General features: G+C 42.0%; 1 protein-coding gene across 1 annotated transcript in view; it reads right to left on the bottom strand.

Moving 5' to 3' along the window:
• Positions 1-23252, bottom strand: part of GALR1 (galanin receptor 1) — a 300040-nt gene extending 276788 nt beyond the window's left edge. The window contains exon 1 of the mRNA XM_075828383.1: positions 22353-23252. Within this exon, the coding sequence (XP_075684498.1) occupies positions 22353-23051 (699 nt within the window). The 5' untranslated portion in view covers positions 23052-23252. The remainder of the gene's footprint in view (positions 1-22352) is intronic.
• Between the last annotated feature and the right edge of the window lie 3202 nt (positions 23253-26454).

The raw sequence follows: 26454 nt of genomic DNA, 5'->3' as shown, positions 1-26454 counted from the left end.
CAAACACAGTGCAGGGAGCCGGGCTCCTAGCATTATACTTATGTACGACGCTAGGAGTCCCTGCCTCGCTGCCGGACAACTGTCCCGTACTGAAAACATGATTACAGTATGGGACAGTTGTCCTGCAGCGAGCCAGGGACTCCTAGCATCGTACATAACTATAATGCTAGGAGTCCGGCTCCCTGCACTGTGTTCGGTCCGGTACTTGCGGCCGAAATACGTCCGTCAATTACGGACGTAATTAGTGTCTGTGCACATACCCTAAGGCTTAGATACAGGGCCCATGTGTGATACTGTCTGTGGGACCCTGTATCTAAGCCTACCACAAGGTAGGCTTAGATACAGGGTCCAGCAGACAGTAATCTTATACAGTATAAGATTACTGTGTGCTGGGGCCCTGTATCTAAACCTACAGTGTGGTAGGCTTAGATACAGGGTCCAGCAGACAGGATCACGCATGGGCCATGTATCTAAGCCTACCATGTGATTGGCTTAGATACAGGGCCCAGCAGACAGGATCACACAATCTGTGATCCTGTCTCATGGGCCCCCTAAGCCTGATACATCGTAGGCTTAGGGGTTGTGCAGTCCCTAAACATTGATGGCCTATCCACAGGATAGGCCATCAATAGCTGATGTGTCGCCCGGGACCCGCAAATCAGCTGTTTTGAAGGGGCCGCAGCACTCGTACGAGAGCTGCTTCCCCTTCATTTCACTACTCGCCCACACTGTGAATCGCCGACACCGATTCACAGTGTGACCGGAATGAAGTGACAGGAATGAAGGGGAGCAGCTCTCGTACGAGTGCTGCGGCCCCTTCAAAACAGCTGATTGGCGGGTCCCGGGAGTCGGACCCCGCCAGTCAGGGCTAACCTTACCTTCCTCTTCGGCCGCGGCGGGAGTTCTGTAGTCTCGATGCTGTGCGCGGCGGCATAGCGCTGTGACGTCATGCGCTGCGCACAGCGCCTGACGTCAGGACCTCCGCTGCGATCCGGAACCAGGAAGGTAAGTAAAGTATGTTACTATAGTAACAGGGGCCCGCGGCCCGAGTTACTATAGAAACTTTTTATTGATGTGGTGCGGGGGGCCGTGGGCCCCCCTGGCTTCGGGGCCCGGTCGCAATTGCGACCGCTGCGACCCCTATAGCTACGCCAGTGGCTGTCCTTCCTCCTCTCCCGGGCGGCGCTTCTCTCATGTGAGATGGCATGTTGGGCCATGTTCTGACCTCCTCTGGCGGGAGTTCTCTTCCCCTAGCGCCATAGGCATCGCACCTGCAAGCAGGTTGCTCAGCTGGAGCATTTGGCACGGTGTACCAGAGAAAGCAATTTCAGGTCACTTCCATTCCGCGTGTGGTCACTTCTGGTTCGTGGTTTTCTTCACTTCTGGTGACGCTGTGTAATGTCCGTGGCTGCGGGCTGTCAGCACCGTTCCCCTCCTGACAGCCGCAGCCACAAGTCGGCAAGCGCTGGCCCCAGTCTCCTCAGGAGACGCCAGCGCTCGCATCCACTCACCTCAGCTGGATCCCGTAGGGTGCGCGCGCACGCTCGTGCCCGCTCTCAAAGGGGCAGCGCACGCACCGGACATTGTGGATGAACTTTGACCCGTGAGTACCCTGGACTATAAGAGGGGTCCAGCCCCCTAGTTCGATGCCTGAGCGCTGTTGTGTTCCCTAGTTTGTCTATGTGATGGCCTCCTAGTGTGTGACCTGTTCCAGTCTCAGTCTCTGTCCCTGTACCTGTACCTGTTCCAGTTCCTGTTCCTAGTATTCCATACCTTCCTGGTCTAGCACTGAGCTGTGCCAAAGTCATGCCGTGCTGCATCCACGTCTGACCTACTTCACCTTGCCTGACGTCCGCCTGCTACCTAGTCCCAGCCGAGCCTGCCCTGCTGCTGTCTGAGCTGCCACAGGTAACTATAGACTCTCACCTGCTCCCTGTTAGCCAGCTGCCTTACCGGCAAGGATGTATGGCCCAGTGGGTCCACAGACCCTTCGTGACACGTTGCACGTCCAGGAAGCATCTAACCTGGCAACCCTGACGGGAGGAGGGGTTTATAAGCGTCGGAAGCATGAGGCCCCCGCCAGTCCTCAGCCTATTTAGGCTGGAAATCAACATGGGTCCCGGTACTGCAATACCATAAAATGTCAGATCCAACAGCGGATGCAGCAGGGCCCATGGACCTTTCAGAGTCCACCAGATTCTCCAGTCCAGTATATCTTTCTGGAGGCATTTCTCCTCTCCAGATGGTAGGACAAAATTCTTTATTTAACTATTTGTTATTTCTGTTTCAGGGCGTTAGAGAAGGGCCTAGGAAAGCGGTGACTAAAACCCATAACAGAGAATGTGCAATGTGTAAAAAGAAGTTACCTATGTCCTATACTAAATCCCCATGCCAGCCATGTTTGAATACTGTCATGGCAGAAGAATCTTCTAGCTTAGCCTCTATTATTAAAATATTAAAATATTTAACTTGACCATCCTGAGTTTTTGCAAAGGACTTGGTGTGTGGAGGGGTGTGTCCACTTTTATTTTCTCAGGTTTCCTTTCCATTGAATAGGAAGTCCAATTCAGGGGTGCTGACATGGGTTTGTGAAATCCTGATTACCAGTAAGAGTAATCCGCCTTATTCTAACTGCGTAACTGTATCTTAGCCGACAAAATGCACTGCTCGCTGATAGGAAAACAAAAATAATTCTGAATTTAGCTTTAGGCATGAATGGAGAAGAAAACACCATAAAGTCTAAAATCCGATAATATAGCAAAGTAAAGCATTGTCTTTTCCCTCAACCCCGTGGCGACGTACAACGTACTATTACTGAAATGTCGCCAAGGGGAAGTATGAAGCGTGCTCACAGGCTGAGCACGCTCCATACTTGGCGGGTGACGGCTGTGTTCCAGCGGGCAGAATCAAACTTCACATTGATTCCGCCTGTTTAACACTTTAAATGCCGCGGTCAATCGTGACCGCTGCATTTAAATTGTTATCATCAGGGGGCTCCCCCTCAAACAAGCCATCGCGCCCCCCCGCAGCGTGATCAGCCATTTACAATGGTTGTTATGGCAGACTGGGAACCTAATTAAAGCTCCCAGGTCTGCCATATTTGTAATCCTTTGAAGCTCTGCCTCTGGCTGCATAAAAAAAAAGTATTAAAAGTTCAAAAAAAAAACCTTTTTCCCATTTTCCCCCTAAAGTAATGTTAAAAAAAAGAATAACATAACTGGTATCAACGCGTCCGTAAAAGTCCGAACTATCACAATATAGTGTTGTTTAACCCGCTCGGTGATTGCCGTAAAAATGAAAAATTTTAAAACCCACAAATTGCAGTTTTTTTTTATCACCTTAGCTCTCCAAAAAAATGAAATAGAAAGTTATCAAAAAGTCGCATATACCCAAAAATGGTATCGGTGAAAACTACAGCTCGCCTCGCAAAAATTAGCATTTTTTTTTTTTAGTAAATTGTTGTTGTTTTTTAAAAGTGGTAAAACATAATACAAAACATATAAATTTGGTATATCCGTAATCGTATCAACCTGTAGAATAAGGTGCACATGTAGTTTTTACCACCTGATGGACGCCGTAAAAACAAAACCCCCCCCAAAAAATGGCGTAATCGCAGTTTTTTCCCCATATTACCCCACAAGAAAAATTCAGCTCCCCAGTACATTATGCGGCACAATAAATGGTGCAATGACAAACTACAACTTGTCCCGCAAAAACAAGCCCTCATACGGCTATGTCGACAAAAAAACAAAGAAGGTATGGCTTTTGGAAGGTGGGGAGGAAAAAACGAAAATGAAAAAACTGAAATTAGCCGTGTCTCCAAGGGGTTAAGGCAAATAAAAAGAAACGAATAGTAGTATATAAGGTCATATAAAGTCATTGCATTATAATTCTCTTTAAATGAAACATCAAATAACTTTCTTTAATTTATTAAAAGTCCATTAAGCATGTATAAAAGAATGAGAGAACGCTGTGTGTTCTAGGTATTTATTATCATTTGTAGTGGTGCTCAACTAGAGGTCTCACTTATGGATAAGATGCCGAGTGTAATGATTGCAGTCTCTAGTTTCCACAGAGACTAATGAAAATGGAAAACAATATACCAAAAAATACTGGCTCTCCAGGGGACTTATTTCAATTGGAAAAATCCCTTATTTATTAAAATAGCAAACAATCATAATTACTTTACATATAGGATATAAATGTGCCAGTCATGTAACTTCTAAATAAGATACCAATGATAGCAATAATAGCAAAAAGATGGATATAATATTATAATAAAAATAAAGATAAATAATGAAGATGAAAAATAAAAATTACATATGTTGTTGAACTGTAATCTAAGTAATATGGTGCATGTGCCAAACAAATTCACCAGTCATTGAGGGATAAAACCACAAGTGGTGTGTAATTTCTTTGGTGTTCCACCGCAGTGACTACACAACTTTAAACTTACATGAGGACATTCTAGGAGCTTTGAGGACAAACTGTATACAGATGTAGCCGTCTTTACCTTGACTTTTAGCGCATTAAATAAACAATGGCTAGATGTCTTATCTTGGCTTTTTCAATGGCTTTTGACAATGTGCAATGCCAAGCGTCGGCTGGAGTGGTATAAAACTTGTCACCACTGGTCTCTGGAGCAGTGTAAACATGTTCTCTGGAGTGTTAAATCACCTTTCATTATCTGGCCTTCTGATGGACCCATCTGGGTTTGGCAGATGCCAGCAGAAGTCTACCTTCCGGAATACATAGTTCCTACTATAAAATTTAGTGGCGGATGGATAATGGTTTGAAACAGTTTTTCAGGGTTTGCGCTAGGCCCCTTATTTCCAGTGAAGAGTAATGTTAATGCTACAGCATACGAAGGCATTTTACACAATTGTTTACTTACAACTTCCATACGGCAATAGTGTGTAGAGTTTCAGTGGAAGAAATCTAGTGGCCTGCACAGAGCCCTGACCTCAACCCCATTGAACACCCTTGGAATAAATTGGAATGCCGATGGCGAGCCGAACCTTCTGGTCCAACATCAGTGTCTGACTTCACAAATTCTCTTTTGGCTGAATTGGCACAAGTATCCACGGACACACTTCAAAATCTTATGGACAGCATTCCTAGAAGGGTTGAAGCAGTAAGAAAAAATGTGTTGCTATATAAGCATCAACAAGACTTTTACCCCTGAGGAAGCTGATCTGTGTATCAGCAATACCTGTGGGGCATCTTGCTGTGGTGTTGGTTTGACCAGACCCAAATCATCTCAGTTTCTCACGTTTTTTGTACTATTACTTTAGTTTTGCAATCACTTAGTGGATGTGTTTATTTGGCAACTTGTAATCCTTGCACTTATGCACTTTCTTTGTAATATGTTTATACATATTTATCTATAGATATATATTTGACTTTTCCTTTGTTGCACTCAGCACTTTTTCTTCCATAACCTGGGATGGGTTGTGTTATACACTAGTATTGTTCAATGTGTCTAGAGAGTTTGAGATTGAATACACATTTATTTGTCTGGTCTTACCCCCTTTTTTAAGGGTATCATCACAGGAGGGTCACATTATTGCCTGTGATCCTCATTTGAGGTTTTTCTTTTTTTACTTGTGTTTTTAATAATTTTGTGTTTTTGAGTGTAAGTATATATATATATATATATATATATATATATATATATATTTATTTTATTTTTTTGTGTATTATAATAAAGCTACTGTGCATTTTATATTTGTACTATTGTGGGTGTTCATACTTTCTTTGTAAGTGGTTGCTTTTTCTTGTATATCACAGGCAGCCGAAGCTTATAGGAGACAGGGTTTATCTGTTGTAGAATCTCAAAGGGTCCGAGGAACCTGTGAGCAAACTTGTACGAAGGCACCTTTAAATGGATATTCCGTGAGGACAGCCAGACTTTGGTATCTGGAAGATACCAATATTCTTTTTATATCTGCTTTTCGCTTCATGCGATCAACTGCTAGCAGAATAGAGGACCGGGTCTGTTGCCAGATTTGCAGAAAGTCCCCAGCAGGTACCTGAGATGTAGACGACACAGGAACTGTGTGAGGGCGTTGGGCAAGCTGGGGTTTTATATGACTTTTTGATCACTTTTTCTTCCTTTTTTGGGAGGTGAAGTGACCAAAAAACAGCAATTTTTGTTTTGTATATTTAGTGAACTTTTTTGTAACATTTTTTGAGGACATGATACAGTTCCTACACAGGGCTAAATAGGAGGATGTACAGGGCAGACCTGGTGGCCTTCATTAGGCCTACGTTTGCCATGAGAGCCGATCAGCACTCTGCCATCTCATCACGTGGGGAAGGGGGGCCATGAAGTGACAGATAGGGCCACCCCTCAGTCTAACGGCTTAGATGCCACTGTCAATATTGAATACGGCATCAAAGGGGTTAAACTCAGCCAACACCTGCTGTGTTTGAAGTGGGTTCAGCTCCTGAGCCTGCTTTGTACTTCCCCTTCTGAGTTCTGCTGTACATATACAGCAGATGTCGGGAAGGGGTTAGCTTTAAAGTCAGGGCAACACAGCCCATTTGACTGAATCTTGTATAGAAAAGCATTGAGTCACATAATTTGTCTGGGTTAAGGTAAGGATTTGCCGTTGGCAAATTCACTGTGGATTTTGAATATAATGCGCAGCAGAAATCCGCAGCTGAAACTTGAAATTTTGTCACTGATTGGTATGCGGATTAGCTCAATTGTAATTTAATAGAATGAAACCCATTGTTACAAAATCCAACTCCCTCCAATGAAATTGTTTGACTGTCTCAGGTGTTCAGTTCACAAACATTGAAAGTGGATGTTGCATTTTGGACCAACTTTTTTCAAATATCCCAATGATGAACACATTTCCTTCACTCTTCCATTATCTAATGTAGAAATCCTGTTTGTGACATATCTTACGGCGCTGGTGGAGTCAACACAGACCTCCATATTAAAAAAAACAGAGCTCCCCAGAATAAAAACGTTTAGTTACATACAAAATTAGAATCTGTTAATGCATGTTTAAGACAACTGTAGCACAAATGTTAAATATGGCTAACTTCATCTAGTTTAGCTTCATCTATATTTTACCCACACACAGTCTTCAATACTTCTGTATTGCAGTGTTTTACACTGACAGGCAGCATATTAAGTTTTGCCTCTGGCATGGCCTAATAAGCTTATGTACATGGCACACCTGGGGTCCATTGTTAGGTCCTGGCAACCCTGTTGGCACCTTGATGCATTGACTGCAGCATCTAAGGGGTTAATCGACCAGGATTGGAGTTATCTGTTATATTGGCCATTATAGCGAAGTCGACTGTATAATACCGCCGGCAACTGCAAGTGATAGTGCGGGTACAGCTCCTGTGCCCACACCATCACTGTGATGTAATACATGGTGGAAAAGGGTTAAAGGGTTTGTACAGGATTAGAAAAACATATGTCCCACCCATCCATAGGTTGTGTCTGGTAGTGTAGCTCAGCTCCATTAAAGTGGATGAAGAGGAGCTGCAATACAACACACAACCTGCGAAGAAGTGTGGCACTATTTCTGGAAACAATCAACTATGTTTTTTTTAATTGTGTATAGCCCCTTTAACTGTTTTGCTGTTGTAATTAAAAAAACAAAAAATCAAACACCTCCTGACTTATTTTTGATATGTAGATTTTAGACTTGATCAATAATTATTTTTGTAGCATAAACTTTGACACTGTGTTATCTGATGGATTTTTTTAATTTGAAAAGTAGCCAAGATAATCCGCTGTGAGCTAAATATAGCAGCAGTAGCACAAATCTCCCTCCTGTCCTAGACTACAGGCTAATAGCTTGTACCTACTCTAATATAGTGTAACAGGCTCTTCAGCTAAGTGAGCTACCAAACTAAGAATGGGGTTTCAGCATCTGAAAGTAAATACTTAATGTTTCCAATCACTGGCACCAAGCAGAGGACTTAAAACACAAAATATATAAGAAAGGTGCATAACATTTCATTATATGAAAATTTTAGAGATGAGTAAATATCCTGAAATTAGTTTCGGGTCCAATTCTATTGAACTGGCCGTCAGATTAGATTTGGTTGGAAAAAGTTTGTTGCGAATCAAAAGTGGCAAATTGCCCTGAAAAGTCGTGAATAACACTCTGAGGTCTTCTATGACTGTATTCAACCGCTTTCAAGCTCTTTAACGCCAAAACAGCATTAGTAATGTCAAAGTGACAGCAGCTTATATTGCTATGTGTTAACGGATGCTAGTTGGTAGTAACAAACAGCCTGTTTAACCCCTTCCCACCGCTAATATGTAGATTCACGTACTAGCCGTATATGCGCAGTGCAGCCAGGGCATGAATCTAGAGTCCTGTGTTTGTGCCTGCGTAGCGCTGAGGAGAGCGCCCTGACACGGGCACTTTCAGTGTCCCCAATTGGTTTGGGTTCTGAGCCTGTGATGAACATGATTAACGAATTATGGTGATCTCTGAAAAATTTGTTTGTAAAACAAACTTTTTGCGCTTGTCCTCTGAAGAGAAACTGTTACACAACAAACATTGCAGACAAATTGTAAATATATATATATATATTTATATATATATATATATATATATATACATACATATATATATATATATATACATTTAGAAAGTATATATTTTGTATTCCCTGTGCCCCTTAGTAGTAGAATAGGCAGGCTGGAATAGTAGGTTTGTTAGATAAAATCTAAAAATATGGTTGTTATCTAAAGTAGTTCAAAAGCTATGACTGTGTAAAAGAATGTATGCCAATTTGTCATTTGGACACAGACTGAAATATAACGGTGCTGTATAAATGCATGACACAGAACAATGTGCCAATTCTTGGCGGCACTACTAAATATATGCAAAACAATGAGTCACGTCCGTGACGTCTGTATCAGTAGGCAGTGGACCGCAGAAGCAGCATTTAAATTTAAATTTAAATCTATTTATTAAAAAAAAAATTGTCACTTGGACACAGATTGAAGTATAACGGCGCCGTATAAATGCTTGATGCAGAATAATACGTTAATGTTTGGCGGCACTATTAGATAAATGCAAAACACTGAGTGACGTCCCGCATGGATGCAAATCAGCCATGAAAAACTCAATTTTTCACTGCCGATTTGACACCCTTTCGTGTGAATAAGCCCTTAGAGTATCAGAGTGAGCTCTGATACATTTAAAGAGGAATTTTCACCTCTCCTGACATGTCTGTTTTAGTAAATAATTGTATTCCCCACGAGATAACAATTCTGGAGCATCTTTTTTTAGAGCTCTGCCTTGTGCCGTGTTCCTGATAAATTTGTATGAATAAATTGACAACTGGGTGTTACCAGTTGGGGGTTTGTCTCTACACAGTCTGACACTGTCCAATGGGTGCTCACAGTCTTGGACTGTGTAGGGACGTGCCCAATTGACAAGGGGAATGGCAACACCCAGTTGTCATTTTATTCATAAATTTCTAGGAGGAATGACTGTGTAACAGTACAATGCAGCGTTCTATGAAAAGATGCTCATTATTTCATGTGGAACACAAATATTTACCAAAACAGACATGTCAGGAGAGGTGACATGTCCTCTGAAAGCAACTTTACACCTCTGGGACCTTATTATAGTGAGGGCAATCTTGGAAATAGCCTGGGCCCAGGACTCCAGAAGGGCCCATGAAAGGGATTACTCTTATTATAACAGCTGACAGGATCAGAATGGGAGGGGAATGTCCGATGATGATGTCAGCCACACTTTGCCAAATGCAGCAACTGTTCTAGCTGCTTGTGGACCCATCTGCTCCGAGCAGCTATTATATAAAGCACTATTTTCTAAGCAGGAGGGCTGATTTATTGGAGAAGAGCCTGTCAGTACTGTAAATAAAGAAAAATGTTTCGGTTTATATCTAACTAAAAAGGGCAGTACTTACACCCAAGGCACTGCTATAGAGGCACGTCCCTCTGTTCTATGTGCAGCCCGGCCTCCTGGGATGACATTTCATCCCATGTGACTGCTGCAGCCAATCACAGACTGCAGCGCTCACATGGGCTGCAGCGTCATCAGAGGAGGCTGGACTGCACGCAGAACATGGCATCGCTGTGGCAATGCCTGGTGGGGGGGGGGTAAGTATTGGCTTTTTGTTTTGAAAACTCTGTTTTCCCCAGAGATGATACCAGACGAAAATCTGCGTGAGCATACGATGATACCAGACGAAAATCTGCGTGAGCATACCCTAAGGATGTGTCCACAAGTTGTTATTTGCTTTAAAAAAACGCTGTGTTTTGGTGTGATTTTCAGAAAAACTTGCAGCATTTTTTGCCAATTTTGCAGAAATTGTGACATGTGAACATGCATACATTCACTGTTCTGCCTTTCTAATAAGATGGGGAGGAGGCTACCTAATCAGATTAAAGGGGCTTTCCCATGAAGGACATTTATGACATATCCCCAGGATATACCATAAATGTCAAATAGATGTCAAATAGATGCGGGTCCCAGAGAACGGGGCCCCCTAAACCCGGTTCTACTATTCTCAGATCCTGCTGCCTCCCGACCACTTCCTGATTAAATGGTCGGTAGTTACGAAAAGAGCAGAGCTTGCAGAGCTACGCTGTTTCCGTAACTCCCATTGAACTGAATGGCAGTTACGGAAACAGTGTAGCGCTCATAAGGAAGCCGGGAGGTTTCTATCTGACATTTATGGCCACCAACTGGAGCAGCTAGGAACTGCAGCCAACAATCCTAACATGATGAAAGTAAGAAATATATACACAGTGTCTGTTTGTGTAATAGTGCAGGGGTGTAGCTAGGGGGGGGGCAGGCAAGGCATGTGCCCCGGGCGCTACTTAGAGGGGGGCGCCAGCACCACCTCCTCCTGCACTATAATTGAACCTGTGTCTATAGGACACAGGTACAATTAGAAGCAATGAATGGCCGGGTACGTTCCGTGCCCGGCTATTCAGCTCTTTTGTACCAGTGAAGCGACATCGCACTTCCGTCGATGAAAGGCGTTGACTGACTGACAGGGAAAGTCATCCTGCCCAGCCAATCAGCGCCTTTCATGGACGCTTCATTCAACCCCCAGGAGACCTGCGCAGAAGAGAGCAGGTCTCCATTGCTGCCGGCCGGCGTGGGAGCGGGATTAAGGTGAGTTTGAATAGTTTGTTATTTTATTGTAATAAAAAAGTGTGTGGCTGTATCTATGGGGGGGGGGGGCTTTATCTACAGGGGGGGCTTTATTACAGGGGGGCTTTATCTACAGGGGGCTTTATCTATGAGGGGCTTTATCTACTAGGGGGGGCTTTATCTACAGGGCGGCTTTATCTACAGGGGGGCTTTATCTACAGGGGGCTTTTCCTACGGGGGGCGCTATCTACAGGGGGTGCTATATAGTGCCGTGGGCTATCTATGGAGCACCATATACAGGGGTAGGCAATATCTACAGGGGGCTATATACAGGGGTGGGCTATCTATGGACCACTATATACAGGGGTGGGCTATATCTACAGGGGGGCTATATACAGGGGTGGGCTATCTATGGAGCACTATTTACAGGGGTGTGCTATATCTACAGGGGGGCTATATACAGGGGTGGGCTATCTATGGAACGCCATATACAGCGGTGGGCTATATCTACAAGGGGGCTATATACAGGGATGGGCTATCTATGGAGCACTATATAAAGGGGTGGGCTCTATCTACAGGGGGGGGCTATATACTGGGGTGGGCTATCTATGAAGCACCATATACAGGGGTGGGCTATATCTACAGGGGGGCTATATACAGGGGTGGGCTATCTATGGACCACTATATACAGGGGTGGGCTATATCTACAGGGGGGCTATATACAGGGGTGGGGGATCTATGGAGCACTATATACAGGGGTGGGCTTTATCTACCAGGGGGCTATATACAGGGGTGGGCTATCTGTGGAGCACTTTATACAGGGGTGGACTATATGTGGAGCACTATATACAGGGGTGGGCTATATCTACAGGGGGGCCATATACAGGGGTGGGCTATCAGTGGAGCACTATAGGGGAGCTATTTGTGGGACACTATATACAGGGGGCTCTATGGCAGGCACTATCTATAGGGGGACAGTGTGTGTCTATGGGACACGGTGTATGGTGCTATTATAATTAGAGGTGCAGTGTATGGCGCTATTATATTTAGGGGCATAGTGTGTGGTATAATGAGAACTTTATTTTTATTTATAGGTGTAGAAATGTTGGAAAAGTGAGAAGCTGAAGACATCTGAGCGGCAAAGTGCAGAAATGGACTGTGACCGAGAGAAGTCAACATATAGGTCTGGACCGGATGGAGAAAAAGAACTAGAATCTGAGACGTCACCGGTGAGTCACCTAATGTAAATGTTTATTCTGTCTCTAATCAGCACTGTAGTCAATGTATGATCTGCAGCGAGATGATTATGATATGATTTATTTTTTTGTGAAACAGCAACTCCCAGCGTATCCTTATCATTGTTTGGGCCATGCTGGGAGCTGTAGTTTTACGCCGTACATACCTATACGGCAGGGGTTGCACTAAATTGAGTTGTATTTGTGCTGGTGTTGTATTTATGTACTGGGCTTGGTTCTGGTATTGTGTATAGAACTATATTGCTTGTAAAATGTGCAAATGTTTTTATGCTCAAGTTACATAAAAAGAAATGTGGAAAAGAAAAGACACGTCATTGATTGGTAGAGAAAACAAACACGGCGAGGGGGAAGTAGATGTCGGGAAAGAGGTTGGGGGGGCGCCAAACGGAATCTTTGCCCCGGGTGCTGGAGAACCTTGCTACGCCTCTGTAATAGTGTGTCCATGTGTGTGCTTGTAACTGTATGTAAAAGCGTTCCTATGTGTGTGTAAAATTCTGTCTAGAAGTATTTAAAGCGTGCGTGTCTGTGTATAAAAGCATGTGTGTTTACATACATGAGTGTGTGTGCGTGCATGTGCGTGAAGAAAACATGCATGTGAATGTGTGAGCAATTATCCCGATGAGAAATATCCTGAGAGGTTTTATTAACATTATAATTCACTATTAAGCCCTCTTTACAGTACATCACATTCGGGAGAAGCATTCACCTGTATGTCTTTCAAGATCTAAAGTGGGATCAGAGCGTGTCTCATGGCGAAGGGGAAACATTCACTAAAAATTTTCTAGGAAATGTTTCCCCTCTCCCTTGCTCCGATTTTCCTTTTCATCTAAAAAGACGTACAAGGGAGTTGATCTCATTAATTTGATGTAAAGGGGGCCTTAGTTTGGGGCTATACAGCAGTTAGCAGTCTTGCACAAGTTGCAACAAGTTGTATTAGTTCCTAAGAAGAAATATGTTTTGTATAATTATATTTTTTATGTCGTTGGACTAATAGTAAAATGGAACCCGTCCTTGCAATATGATGCACCTAAATGGGGGGGAGGGTTAATGAAGGATGGTGGTATATAAGAATGTTTCTTCTCTCTAACAAACAGCATAAATCTTGAAGATGGTGAAGAATTAAAATACAAAGTAAATTAGAGAGTTGCTTAGAAACTAAGACTGTGCCTCAAAACCACATGTGGTTTTATCGCCAATTTCTGTGATGTAGGTTTTAACCATATGACTTACACAAGTGGTATGCCTAATAGGGCGTATGGGTAGGAGTTGCCTTTAGAAATCCTTTATTTTCTTCACAGGGTTGAATGTCTGCCACCCTACCTCTTCTCTCTACATACTGTGTAATACGCATGTTCTGTTCAGCTGAAACTGCAGGTCATAGGGGGTACCAATGATGATAGTTTATAGCAAAAGTATTCATAATGTGTATGGCTTTTATTCCACTGGTATTCAATTGGAGTGTTTGTAAGGTACCTCTGTTTGTAATTATAATAATAAGATTATAATTAGCATTACTGTAGATAATCTATACATGAGATTTGGCAGTAATGAATACTATGAAGGCCTTCAATGAGTGGTCTCATCAAAACAAACCCCCTATGAAATTGAAGCTCGCCTAGTAATCAACTGATCGGGTCTGGCTTCCGAAAGCATCGGTGATCAGCTGTTATTACCAAGGGAAGCTAAATCCGGCCATTCATTTCCCCTGCTGCGGTGGCTACAGGGGCTATGTAGTACTGCATGCTGGCCATTCATATAAATGTCAAAACATTGAGTACATGGAAAGGCCAGGTCAGCCGGAGCAAGACGCCATTTTAGTTTACTCTCAGAGCAGGGGATCCTCCCATCATGTTCATATGTCCTAATCATGCGTATGTAAAAGCCTTGTCTTTGTGAGATATCCCCTTACCTTTGAATCACCATTATCCCTGAACATTTATTGTGTTACATACACACAATTTTTTATCGAATCTGTAATACAGAAATACATAGTTCATAGTAGTATGAAATGTTAGCCTTCTTTAGACCATACTATTAATAGTAGTTTTGAGGTCCTTAAAGAGGCTCTGTCACCACATATATATAAGTGGCCTATATTCTACATAATGTGATCGGCGCTGTAATGTAGATTACAGCAGTGTTTTTTATTTAGAAAAACGATCATTTTTGACGGCGTTATGACCTATTTTAGCTTTATGCTAATGACTTTCTTAATGGACAACTGGGCGTGTTTTTACTTTTTGACCAAGTGGGCGTTGTGGAAAGAAGTGTATGACGCTGACCAATCAGTGACCAATTAGCGTCATACACTTCTCCCCATTCATTTACATAGCATTTAGTGATCTTATTACATCACTATGTGCAGCCATATAAACACACAGTAACGTTACTGCAGTGTCCTGACAGTGAATATACATTACCTCCAGCCAGAACGTGATGTATATTCACAATCCTGACACTTCTGTAGCGTCTGTGTGATATTTATAGCAAGGCAAGCGGCAAGCGTAATCTCGTTTTAAATGACAGGTTACATCGTAATCTTGCGAAATTCCGCTTGCCTTGCTGTAAATATCACACAGACGCTACAGAAGTGTAAATGAATTGAGAGAAGTGTATGACGCTGATTGGTCACTGATTGGTCAGCGTCATGCACATCTCTCTCCACGCCCACTTGTTCAAAAAGTAAAACACGCCCAGTTGTCCATTAAGAAACTCATTAGCATAAAGCTAAAATAGGTCATAACTCCGTCAAAAATGATCGTTTTTCGAAATAAAAAACACTGCTGTAATCTACATTACAGCGCCGATCACAATATGTAGGAGATAGGGCACTTATAATGTGATAACAGAGCCTCTTTAAATACTGTATGTTGTGCAAACTGCACTGAGTATTCCTGTTTGCTACTTCTTGTACAGAAACATACCTTTCTATAATAAGCAATAAAGTCTTATTAGAAATTTCTATACATGCAGTTTAGGCAGGGCTGATAGGCAATGTGCCTAAATTTGCTTCTGGCCCCAAACTCTTTTGTGCTTTTTTTCTATCAAATATATTTATATGGTCTGCCTACTATCAAAGCGAATCATGGCGTGGTCAAATTAGCTCCAAACATTTCTGTTCATGGTGTTCGTAATCCCATCCCCGCATTAGCTATTTAGACATTCTAGTCTTCATTCATTTTTACAGCTTTTTCCTGTTGCTATTCCCCAATCTGGTTTCAGGCTACAAATTGGACATAATCTAGACATTATACAGTGCCCACCAAAAGTTCAGAACACCCTCATAACTTTTGAACGGCTCGAGGTAGAGGGTTGAAATTTTGTGGGATTTGATGGGGGTCATAAAATCTACCAGTTAACACAAGAAAAAAACAAACACCGCACCCCCTTCAGGGCGGCGGGGTGTGCGGGGGCAGCAAAATCTTAAATGGCACGGGCGGTCGAGTGGGGGCTCATTTGGAAGCTATTTTCAATACAAAAATGATGATGCAAATGATTTTGAGATAGGATTTTTTTTTCGCTGAGATATTTAACGTTAAAGTTATCATCTTCATTATCGGCTACCGCCGGTGTTAGCGTTACCCAAAATGTACCATGCGGGTAAAATCCTAAATGTGTGTGGGCACGTGTGCGTGTGTTTGTGAGCTTGGGAATGTCACATCAAGGTTGTAATGACGGGGTAGGGAGACAGACAGGTGAGCCCTAATCTACCCGGCACTCAGTCCCTGCCTACTTGCAACGACCCGTCCTAGGCGACGGGGTACAACTGGGCGACGGTCCCTACGCTCAGTAAGTGCACGACAGACAAACAGACAAGGGTACACAGAAGCTAGGGAAGCGGGGCAGCTGCCCACGGAGACACCGTGAGCAACGAGAATAGTGAACGAGCCGAGTCAAACCAGGAGTGCACGAGGTACAAAACGCTGAGCAGGAGAGTGGTCAGTAAGTCAAGGTCAATAACAAGCAGAGGATCAGTAGTTCAAGCAGCAGCAGAGCCAGGAAACAAGCAGAGCAGAATCACAGGCAAAGGAGGAACAGGAAAGGCAGGTATAAATAGACAGTGGGCAGGAGCTAGCTCCGTCTGGCCAGGCTGTGATAGGCTCTCCCACTCCTAAGCCTGCCATCCTGAGTGGTGGAAGATGGAGTCAGTCTCACAGACATAGGAGCAGGTGCAGACTGATTAACCACGGGCGTCGACACAGAAACTGTGTCTGGCAGATTCTTTACAAAGGTGACTTTAAATTAAGTTTTATTAAAATCGGCCTCGGCGATACAAAATGGACATTACGATTGTAACATGATTTCACGTGTACAAATTTCGGTAGTCGCTTGTGAATTTCAGAAAGCACTAATTCGGAGAGTAATTTTCATTTTTGTACATTTCTACTGTATTGTCATATCACAAAATGCATTTGACTGAAACGGAAAGGATCAATTTATTGATGATGAGAGGGTATGGCAAAGAAAAAATAAGATCCTATCGAGAAGTAGCAGCTTTATTCAAGGCCACTTATCCTATCCGTGATCCAATTTCATTGTCAACCTGTTCAATTAAAGATGCACCAAGATCCGGAAGAGCCAAACATGCCAGTAATGATGAAAAAGCTTTAGATGTTCTGCTCACTGTACATGATAATCCTCATACATCTGTCTCGAGTAGAGCACAACAAGCGACTACCGAAATGTGTACACATGAAATCATGTTACAATCGTAATGTCCATTTTGTATCGCCGAGGCCGATTTTAATAAAACTTAATTTAAAGTCACCTTTGTAAAGAATCTGCCAGACACAGTTTCTGTGTCAACGCCCATAGGTAATCAGTCTGCACCTGCTTCTATGTCTGTGAGACTGACTCCATCTTCCACCACTCAGGATGGCAGGCTTAGGAGTGGGAGAGCCTATCACAGCCTGGCCAGACGGAGCTAGCTCCTGCCCACTGTCTATTTATACCTGCCTTTCCTGTTCCTCCTTTGCCTGTGATTCTGCTCTGCTTGTTTCCTTGTTTCCTTGGTCCATTTTGTATCGCTTAGGCCGATTGTAATAATTCGTAATTTAAAGTCACCTTGATGTGACATTCCGAAGCTCACACACACACACACAAGCCCACACACATTTAGGATTTTACCCGCGCGGTACCTTTTGGGTAATGCTAACACCGGTGGAAACCCCCAAGGGGGTGGGGGTGTTTTTTTTTGCGTTAACTGGTAGATTTTATGACCCAATTAAATCCCACCTAATTTCAACCCTCTACCTGGAGCCGTTCAAAAGTTATGAGGGTGTTCCAGAACTTTTGGTGGGCACTGTATAATGTGCATTTATTGCAATTTTATGGAAGATGTCCATGATTATGTCACCCTAATATAATTAAAAATATTCTATGATTCATTCATAGAATATTTTTAATTATATTAGGGTGACATAATCATGGACATCTTCCATAAAAGGTTTAATTCATCCCTTTATTTCAGTGTAATTTTAATTTTCTGCCTGTCTGTTTTTTTCAAATTATGTCTTGTTGTACTACATATCTTTTTCTAAATGTATTGTTATATTCCTTACAAGAAAGTGAAAAAAAACATTGTAAAAAGGGAAATGACACAAATGTATCATTATAGTGATGGTTGCCTCATGGTATTGTTTGGAAACAACTGTCTTATGTAGCTTAAACGAACAATAAAATAGAAGAAATTCATAATAACTGAACATGTTAATGAATATAGTTAAATAAAAATAAGATAATGATGGAAATGTCCCATTGAGTAAGGTCCTTGCCTTAATAGTAAGCAATTTGTAAAAACAGCTCAAAGTCACATGGAGTAAAAGCCCAGTTAATCCATGACACAGCAGGATGTTTAAATACATTATATATAACATGTTATAATTACTTCTTCCTACAGGGTTGAGTACCTCACCATATTTTAATTTGGTATCACTTAACTTCTTAAGGACCCAGCCATTTTTGTTCTTAAATGGAGTGCCCAGGATTAAAAAAAAATGGATCTGCTTTCTTTTTTTTTTTTTTTACAGAAACAGTGGCATGTCTGCCCATAGGCTGTCTGATATTGTATCTCAGCTTCCTGCAACGTCTATGGCCGCGGACCGTTGTCCTGACTTACCCTCTGACGGCCGCTGACATGGATGAGCGAGTTCCCGGCGGCATCTCCCTCCTGGGAGATGCCGGCACTCACTTCCTGGCCCGCACACTGTCTCCCACAGGGCGTGTGTGCCCGCGCGTGCATGGCCTTAAAGGGCCAGTAAGCGCACAGTTGCATAATACTGCAATTAGCCCAGAATGCTTCGGGACTATAAAAGGGGCTCTGCCCTCTCGATCCTTGCCTGAGCGTTGTTGTGTTACCTTAAGTTTGTCCTTGCAAATGGTCTCCTAGTGTTTTCCAGTTCCCAGTGTTACCTGTTCCTGCTGCCTGTACCCTGTATCCCGTGCTACCGTGCCTCTGTGCCTTCAAGATTTGGAGTCGTGTTGTGGCCTCCGCTGCATTTATTGTGTCGCACCCCGCCGGGTGTCTGTCTACTGTCGGAGCCTCATCTTAGCCTGAATCCACCGCTACTGTTTAGCCAGCTGCTATCCCGCTATGCGGTACGGCCCAGTGGATACACACCCCACGCCGTGACACTTCCCTTTTAGGACGAGACACATTTTTTTTCCATTTTCTATTCCAGAATGTATAACTTTTTAATTTTTGTGTTCACACAGGTGTGTTAGGTCTTGTTGTTTGAGGGGAAAGTTATGCTTTCGATATGTACCATTTTGGGGTATGTACTCGTTAGTTTAATCATTGTTAATTCAATTTTAAGCGCACACAAAAAAAATTGTACCCCTTTTTTCTTACCTCATTTGTCATTAAACAAAGTGTACATATTGTGGGCTGTGTATTACAGCCTGATCTCGAGGATACAGTGGCAGTGCCCATGGGTTATTTATGATGGACATATCCATCACAGTGCAGTAACTAGCACCAGCCTCTGACAGATATATCCGTCATTGGTCAATAAGGGGTTAAAGAGGACCTGTCACCTCCTGACAAGTCTTTCAGTAAATACTTGTATTCTCAATGAATTAACTATTTATTTTTGTAGACTGTGCATTGTGCCATTCCTCTGTTATTCCTCTTAGAAATGTATGAATTCAATGACAACTGAGTGTTACAAGTTGGAGGGGGGGTCCGAACATATTCTGACAATGCCCAGTCAGTGCTCACAGACTCAGACTGTGTAAGGAAATATTCCTTTGACTATGTGAATGGTAACACCCAGTTGTCAGTTTTATTCATAAATTCTCAGAAAAGATGCTCCAGAATTGGTACGTTATAAGAAATACAAGTATTTACTAAAACCAACAAGTCAGTAGAGGTGGTAGGTCCTAAACACTCCAAACTATCGAATGCCGTTTTACTGCTTCCTATTTTACTCATAACTTGGTATCGTCTCTTTTGTATTCAATAGCACAAATTTAAAAATACTGCTCAAAAAGAACAATATTTTTCTGCATCCCTGTCTGCTAAAACTCCTTGTTAAGCCTAATGGAAGAAAATAGTAGGTTGCATGCGCAAAACATCTAGTTGGCGGGAGAAGGCATGGATCAATAGCATGCTAGTTTTATTGATCAATGGCATGCTGACACTTGGCAACCCAGAACAATAACATATTAAAGTCGAGGTCGGACTTCAGAAAAGATAGAACACCACTAAATGACATCATGCTAAGGTATTACAGGCAAGGTGGTAGATATTAGACACAATATAGGGGTAAGCTATTACCAGATGTGTTGGCATACCTACTATATTGGCTACAATAACACACATACGGAGGTTTATGTTATACTACTGATGATTATAGGATCACATGGTGGAGAGAGCTAGAGGGTGCTTCAACTCACGCTTATAGACATTAATATTCACTAAACCAAGCAAAAAGGTGGTGCAAATGTTCTTTATCAGGCACATTTTATATTTTAGAGGGCTGCTTTAAAGGCAACAAGTGATAGGTGTGATAATAACAAGCAACATACCCCAACAAGACAGTAGTAAACAGTAGTATAACTAGTATACAGCAGTATATAAAGTGGTCACAATCCATCCCCCACCACCCACTATATAAGGTCTCTAACAGGAAAGATACCAGAATGTAGAAGTGTATACAGCGGTGACTACCATGCTACTTCTGTATCTTACAGCCATCATTAAGCAAATTAACTCTTCACAATCATACCCAGTATACACTGTACCTTCCTATTAATCCACAGTAAGCAACACATATAACTCTTTGTTGAGAACCTATATCTCTTCAAGTTTTCCTGCTTGGAGGTTTTGCTGTTCAGTTTGACAGCTTCTTTAAGTCTGCAGAGTTTTTGGAAATTAAAAACTGTACTTGTAATATGTTACTGTGACACCTGATAACTTCAAAGGATAAATGTTAAACTTTTGAGCATTTCTTCTCATGCTTAAAAAAATGAATAAACTCTTACTGTTTTGTAGGCTATATATAGAGAATAAAAATATATTTTAAATGGGTTGTATGCTTTTTGTTAGATAGGTCCCTTCATGATAAGAAGGAACCTCCAGTGAACTGTAGGGCAACCCTGCAGCAAATGTTATATTCACACTCGGTGCCATCCTGGGGGAAATGTAGCATTACACATGGGCTTTCCATGTAATTCACAGACATGCTAGATCCTCCAGACTGAGAGACGCTCTTCAATCTGGGTCCTAAATGAGACACAGAATTCCCTAATGGGATTTAGAAAATGAATTTTCGAACAACCAGACAATATTTTTAACTTTGCCTTCACTCTCCATAAAAAAAAACACATTTATATGATTTCAATAATTTATGTCTACTTTGTATAACCTGTGTAGCTTAACTTTGCTATTATTTAAAAGAGTGCTTAAATAGTGCTCATATCCGTGAATACTAGACTGACTATTTACTGTGGTCTGGATGAGCTCTGATCTCAGGTTAGTAACTATTCACATACATATATCCAGGCATGCACACGTAGATCCCTATGGATGTAGCCCACATCCATAGACTAGATGTAAAGAAAGTGTTTCCACTCCTGCTGCCCCAAGATCCGCAATCAGTGACCACATATTAACTGTGAATGTAGTATTCAATGATGTAGTAGAACTGAGTTCTTATGGTGTAGCAGAGATGAGGTTGTAATTTGACATGGTGATAATACATTGTGCTATTTGTGGTTTACACATTATACAAGATAAAACTCCTACACAAAGTTCTCATAATGCACAATAAAGAAGTCCTAAATATTTAAATAACACATTTAGATCTGCTACATCCCTATATTTTCCAAAAGAACTTCCTTATTTTTAGGTTACTTATAAAGTGTTATTCTCACCTGCGTTCATGTTAGGCAGGAGCCAAGGTCACAACTCTACAATCTCAACAATGATAGTACTGTATATTTATGCTGTTTATCAACAAGTTCTGGAGAATAAGCAGTAAATAGAGTAAAGCCGTTTGGGAAAAGTCAAAAATGTTCAATATATTGAAAGTTAATTGATTCATAACCTTGAATGTGTTCACTAATATCCTTAGCCCTATACAGAGTCAACAGGGAAAATGACACTGCTGGTGAAGTGTGTGCAGGCTGGTAAGTATGTAATAGGATTGTGTTCTAATAATGCTAATTTCTATAAAAGTAATTACAGTAGATAGTATTAGTCAACCATGGAAAAGTAAGTGCTATTAGAGTTAAACAAAGACAAGCAAAATATATGCACCTGCATGAAAGGACCAGCTCAATGGACGTGTGTGTATATATATATATATATATATATATATATATATATATATATCATTATATAGTGGATTAGTGTAGATGCCATCTCATTAGCTTTGTCTTCTTTAAACCTGTGCCAAGCTTTTTGTAAACAATACTTTTTTGGACATGTTCAGGAGACATAAAATGCAAATATACAACAATTTCATGGCATTACCTTGGCATAGCAGAAAGAAATGAGAAGCAGAGGGAGTAGGTACCCAAACACAAAGGTGCACACAACATAAATCCTCTTGTGCTTCAGATTTGGCCAGAACTCCCAACAGAAGGTCTGGTTGTTGCTCCTGTGGATCAGGCGTTGGTTGTAGGCAACAGGACAAGCCATTGCGAATGCCAAAATCCAGATGAGTATGACTCCAAGCAGGGCATTCCTTGAAACACGGATTGAAGAAGATCTCCTGCAGTGCACTATAGCTATATAGCGATCAACTGACATAGCAGACAGGGTGAAGATGCTCACCAGCATAGATACAGTGAAGAAGTAGTGGATGAACTTGCAGATGAATGCTCCAAGCACCCAGGTTGGCAGGACATAGACAGTGGACTGGAATGGGATACAGAACAGAAGATAAGCAAGGTCAGCAATGCTTAGGTTCAGTATGAAAATGTTGGTGGTGCTACGAGGCTTGCCAGGCTTGTTCCTTGCCAGTACTGTGATGACCATAGAGTTGCCCAAGACCCCCAGTGCAAATATGATGCCAAACACCACCAGAGTAATAACATTGTCTATGCCAATACCCAAAAGTGGTTTTACAGATGGCTGCTCATCAGATCCATTTGGTTCAAGGGTGAACCCCTCACTTTTGTTCCCCAGCTCTGTAATCTGATCCATGTCTTCAGCCAGTAAGTTAGACATGCACTGATCAGAACTCTCTGCTACTTCACTCTGTGCCTACTTTTCCCCACAGAACTCTCACTATATAAAAGAAAGCAAGTGATGAAGAAGTGACGGTGAGAACAATATAAGAAAGTGCTCTGAGCTCAGGTAGTGGAAGCAAGCAGGACAGCGAGCATGGTGCAGACAGCAGCTCGCTCTGTGCTTCCTCTTGTGTGACTGCTCCTCTCTGCCTTTAGTCCTCACCTCCTCCCTCATGTTCTATCAGCTGACGATGAAGCTGAAGCTGGTTTCTTATTCGTCCAGTTTCTTATTCAGGGCTGAAGTTGATTTCTAATTCACCAGTTGAATTGTATTATTGTATTTTAATGCTTCAGTAGTAATGAGAAATTTATAATAACAATAAATTACATTGAATGTACAGGCGAGGAAGATGCTGAAAGCAGCCCGGAATCAGAGAAAATGAACACAAAAATGGGCATCGAAGTGGGCAACAGAGATTGTGATTTAAAGTGGTTAATGGCGTTTTAGCCACTGATTTCACACTGCAGTTACATATAAAAGGATAATCCAGATAAAATTCAGTTAAATCCTAGCTGACCCAAAAGTGTTTCTGCCAGAAAAACTGGCATCAAAATGGGTACAGAGCCACTTTTCACTGTTTTGAATAATTAACGGGTGTTTTCAAAGAATTAAATGACTATGGGTCACTGATCTTACACTGGTATCACAAAGACAGGGATGTTCAGCATTAAACAAATTTGTCCGGGCTGTCCCAAGTGGTACTGTGCATGAAGACTGGCATCATAATGGGCAAATGGACACTTTTTTTACTGTTTTGAATAAATAAAGGGTTAAAGTACTTTGGGCTGCTGATCTCACACTGACAACACACACAGATAGGGATGCCCTGAATCCAAGTTATTCTAATCCAGGCTCGCACAAATAGGTTTTGGGCAAAAAACTGGCATCAAAGTAGGCAGACACTATTTGAATAGGTAACAGGTGTTTCAAAGGGCTAAATAACTTTGGCCTACTGATATCACAGTCAACACACAGATATGGATGCCCCATATCAAAATTAGTCAAGTACAGGCTGGCCCAAAGTGGTTCTGGGCATGAATACTGGCACCAAATCGGGCAGACGGACAATATTTACAGATTTAAATAAGTATTGGTGGTTTTCAAAGGCTTAAATGACTATGGACTGTTGATCTCACACTGCAAAGAGATAGAAATTTTCAGCATCAAAATCCTGTGAGTCAAGGCTGGCTTAATATGGTTTCGGGCATGAATACTGGCATCAAAATGAGCAGTCACAACACTGTTTACTGATTTGAATAAGTAACAGGTGTTTTTAAAGGGTTAAATAACTTTGGTCCCTGATCTCACATTGGCAACACACAGTAAGGGTTTCCCTGCATCAAAATCATCCAGGTCCAGATTAACTGAAAGTGGTTCTGAAATTGAATACTGGCATCAAAATGGGCTTATGGACAATTTTACTGGGTCACTTTTTAAGGGTTAAACGACTTTTTGCCACTGACATCACACTGCAAACACACAGATAGGGATACCCAGAATCAAAATCATTCAAGTCTAGGCTGGCCTGAAATGGTTCTGGGCATGAAGACTGGCACCAAAGCAGGCAGCCAGACACTATTTACTGATTTAAATAATTAACAGGTGTTTTAAAAGAGTTAAATGACTTTGGGGATACTGATCTCACACTGCCAACACACAGATATGAATGCCCCCTATCAAAATAAGACTGGCATCATAATGGGGATTTTGGGCATGAATACTGCCGCATTACTACTAGCATCAAAGTGGGCAGATGGCCACAGCTTACAGATGGCTGTCTGTCCGCCTTGATGCAAGTATTCATGCTAAAACTACTGTGGGCCACCCTGGAGTCGAATTATGATTTTGAAGAGGGTCGTCCCTATCTATGTGTTTGCAGTGTGAAAGCTCTAGCTCAAAGTCATTGAACCATAGGAAAACACAATGTCTGAATTCAGTTAAAGGTCTGGTTAGGGGTCTGAATTTATTTAGGGTGTCTTAGGTCTGGATTCATTTTGGCATCTGGATTTATTTTAGCATCTAATCTTGGGTCTGCATTATTTTTAGGGTCTGGTCCAGGATTTGCATTTATTTAGGGGTACGAAGTCCCTCTGGTCTGGGATCTGACTTAATTTTGGGGTCTGGGGTCTGAATTAATTTCGGGCTCTGGTCTGGGTTTTTTTAAGGTGTGTGTGTGTGTGTGTGTGTGTGTGTGTGTGTGTGTGTGTGTATGTGTGTGTGTGTTTAGGGGGTGTGAATATTTTGCTGTATGATGCCCAAAAATTGGGCTGGTGAGAAATGGTTAGAGCTATACAATAATAATTTACCAGGCTTCAGGGAGTTTTGACATCAACTCCATTGCCGTACAGCTGCAGTCCGTAAAAAGCACATAAAATCATCCTTTGGTGCATAGGGATAATACAGACTAACATACACTATATGACCAAAAGTATGTGGACACCCCCACTAATTATTGAGTTCTTGTGTTTCAGTGACACTGATTGCAAACAGGTGCCTATTATTTAGCACAAAACAATCTCTATAGACAAACATTAGTAGTAGTATGGGTTGTACTAAAGAGCTAAGAGTCAAAGGATGCCACTTTTGACACAACATAAAATTTCTGATCTGCTAGATTTGCCTCGGTCAACTGTAAATCCTATTTTTGTAAAGTGGAAATGTCTATTAGTAACAATAGATCCGGCATGAAGTGGGAGACCATGCAACTAACAGAGCGGGGCCTCCCAGTGCTGAAGCACTTGGCACATAAAAAACTGCCTTTGAATTTGACATCAGCACAAGACAAGAGCTGTGCGTCAGGAGCTTCATAAAATGGGTTTCTATGGTTAAGAAGCTACGCACGTGCCTTCAAACTCCACGTGCAATGACAAGCATGAGCTGGAGAGTTATAAGGGACATCACCATAGGACTCTGTAGCAGTGGAAAGGTGGTCTTTGAAGTGATGAATCACATTTCACTATCTAGCAGTCCGATGGATAAATCTGGTTTTGGCGGATGCCAGGAGAAAGCTACGTATTTGAATGATTTTACCTTTTGTAAAATTTGGGGGAGTAGGGATAATGATTAGGGACTATTTTTCAGGGTTAGGTCTCTTACTTCCAGTGAAGGCTAATGTTAATGCTACAGCATGAACAGCCATTTTACACAATTTTATGGTTCCAACATTGTGGGAACAGATTTGGGAAGGCCTCTTTATGTTCCAGATTTACTGTACCTCTGTGCACAAATCAAGGTCCATAAAGACATGTGAAGAGTTTGGTGTGGAGGAGCTTGACTGGCCCGCACAGAACCTTGACCTGAACCCCACTGATCAACTTTCGGATGAATTGAAAAGCAAATT

This window comes from Rhinoderma darwinii, chromosome 5 (genome assembly GCF_050947455.1).
Source record: "Rhinoderma darwinii isolate aRhiDar2 chromosome 5, aRhiDar2.hap1, whole genome shotgun sequence".
NCBI classification, from domain to species: domain Eukaryota; kingdom Metazoa; phylum Chordata; class Amphibia; order Anura; family Rhinodermatidae; genus Rhinoderma; species Rhinoderma darwinii.
Note: the sequence above shows the minus strand (reverse complement) of the source record. Positions and strands in the feature narration are given on the sequence as shown.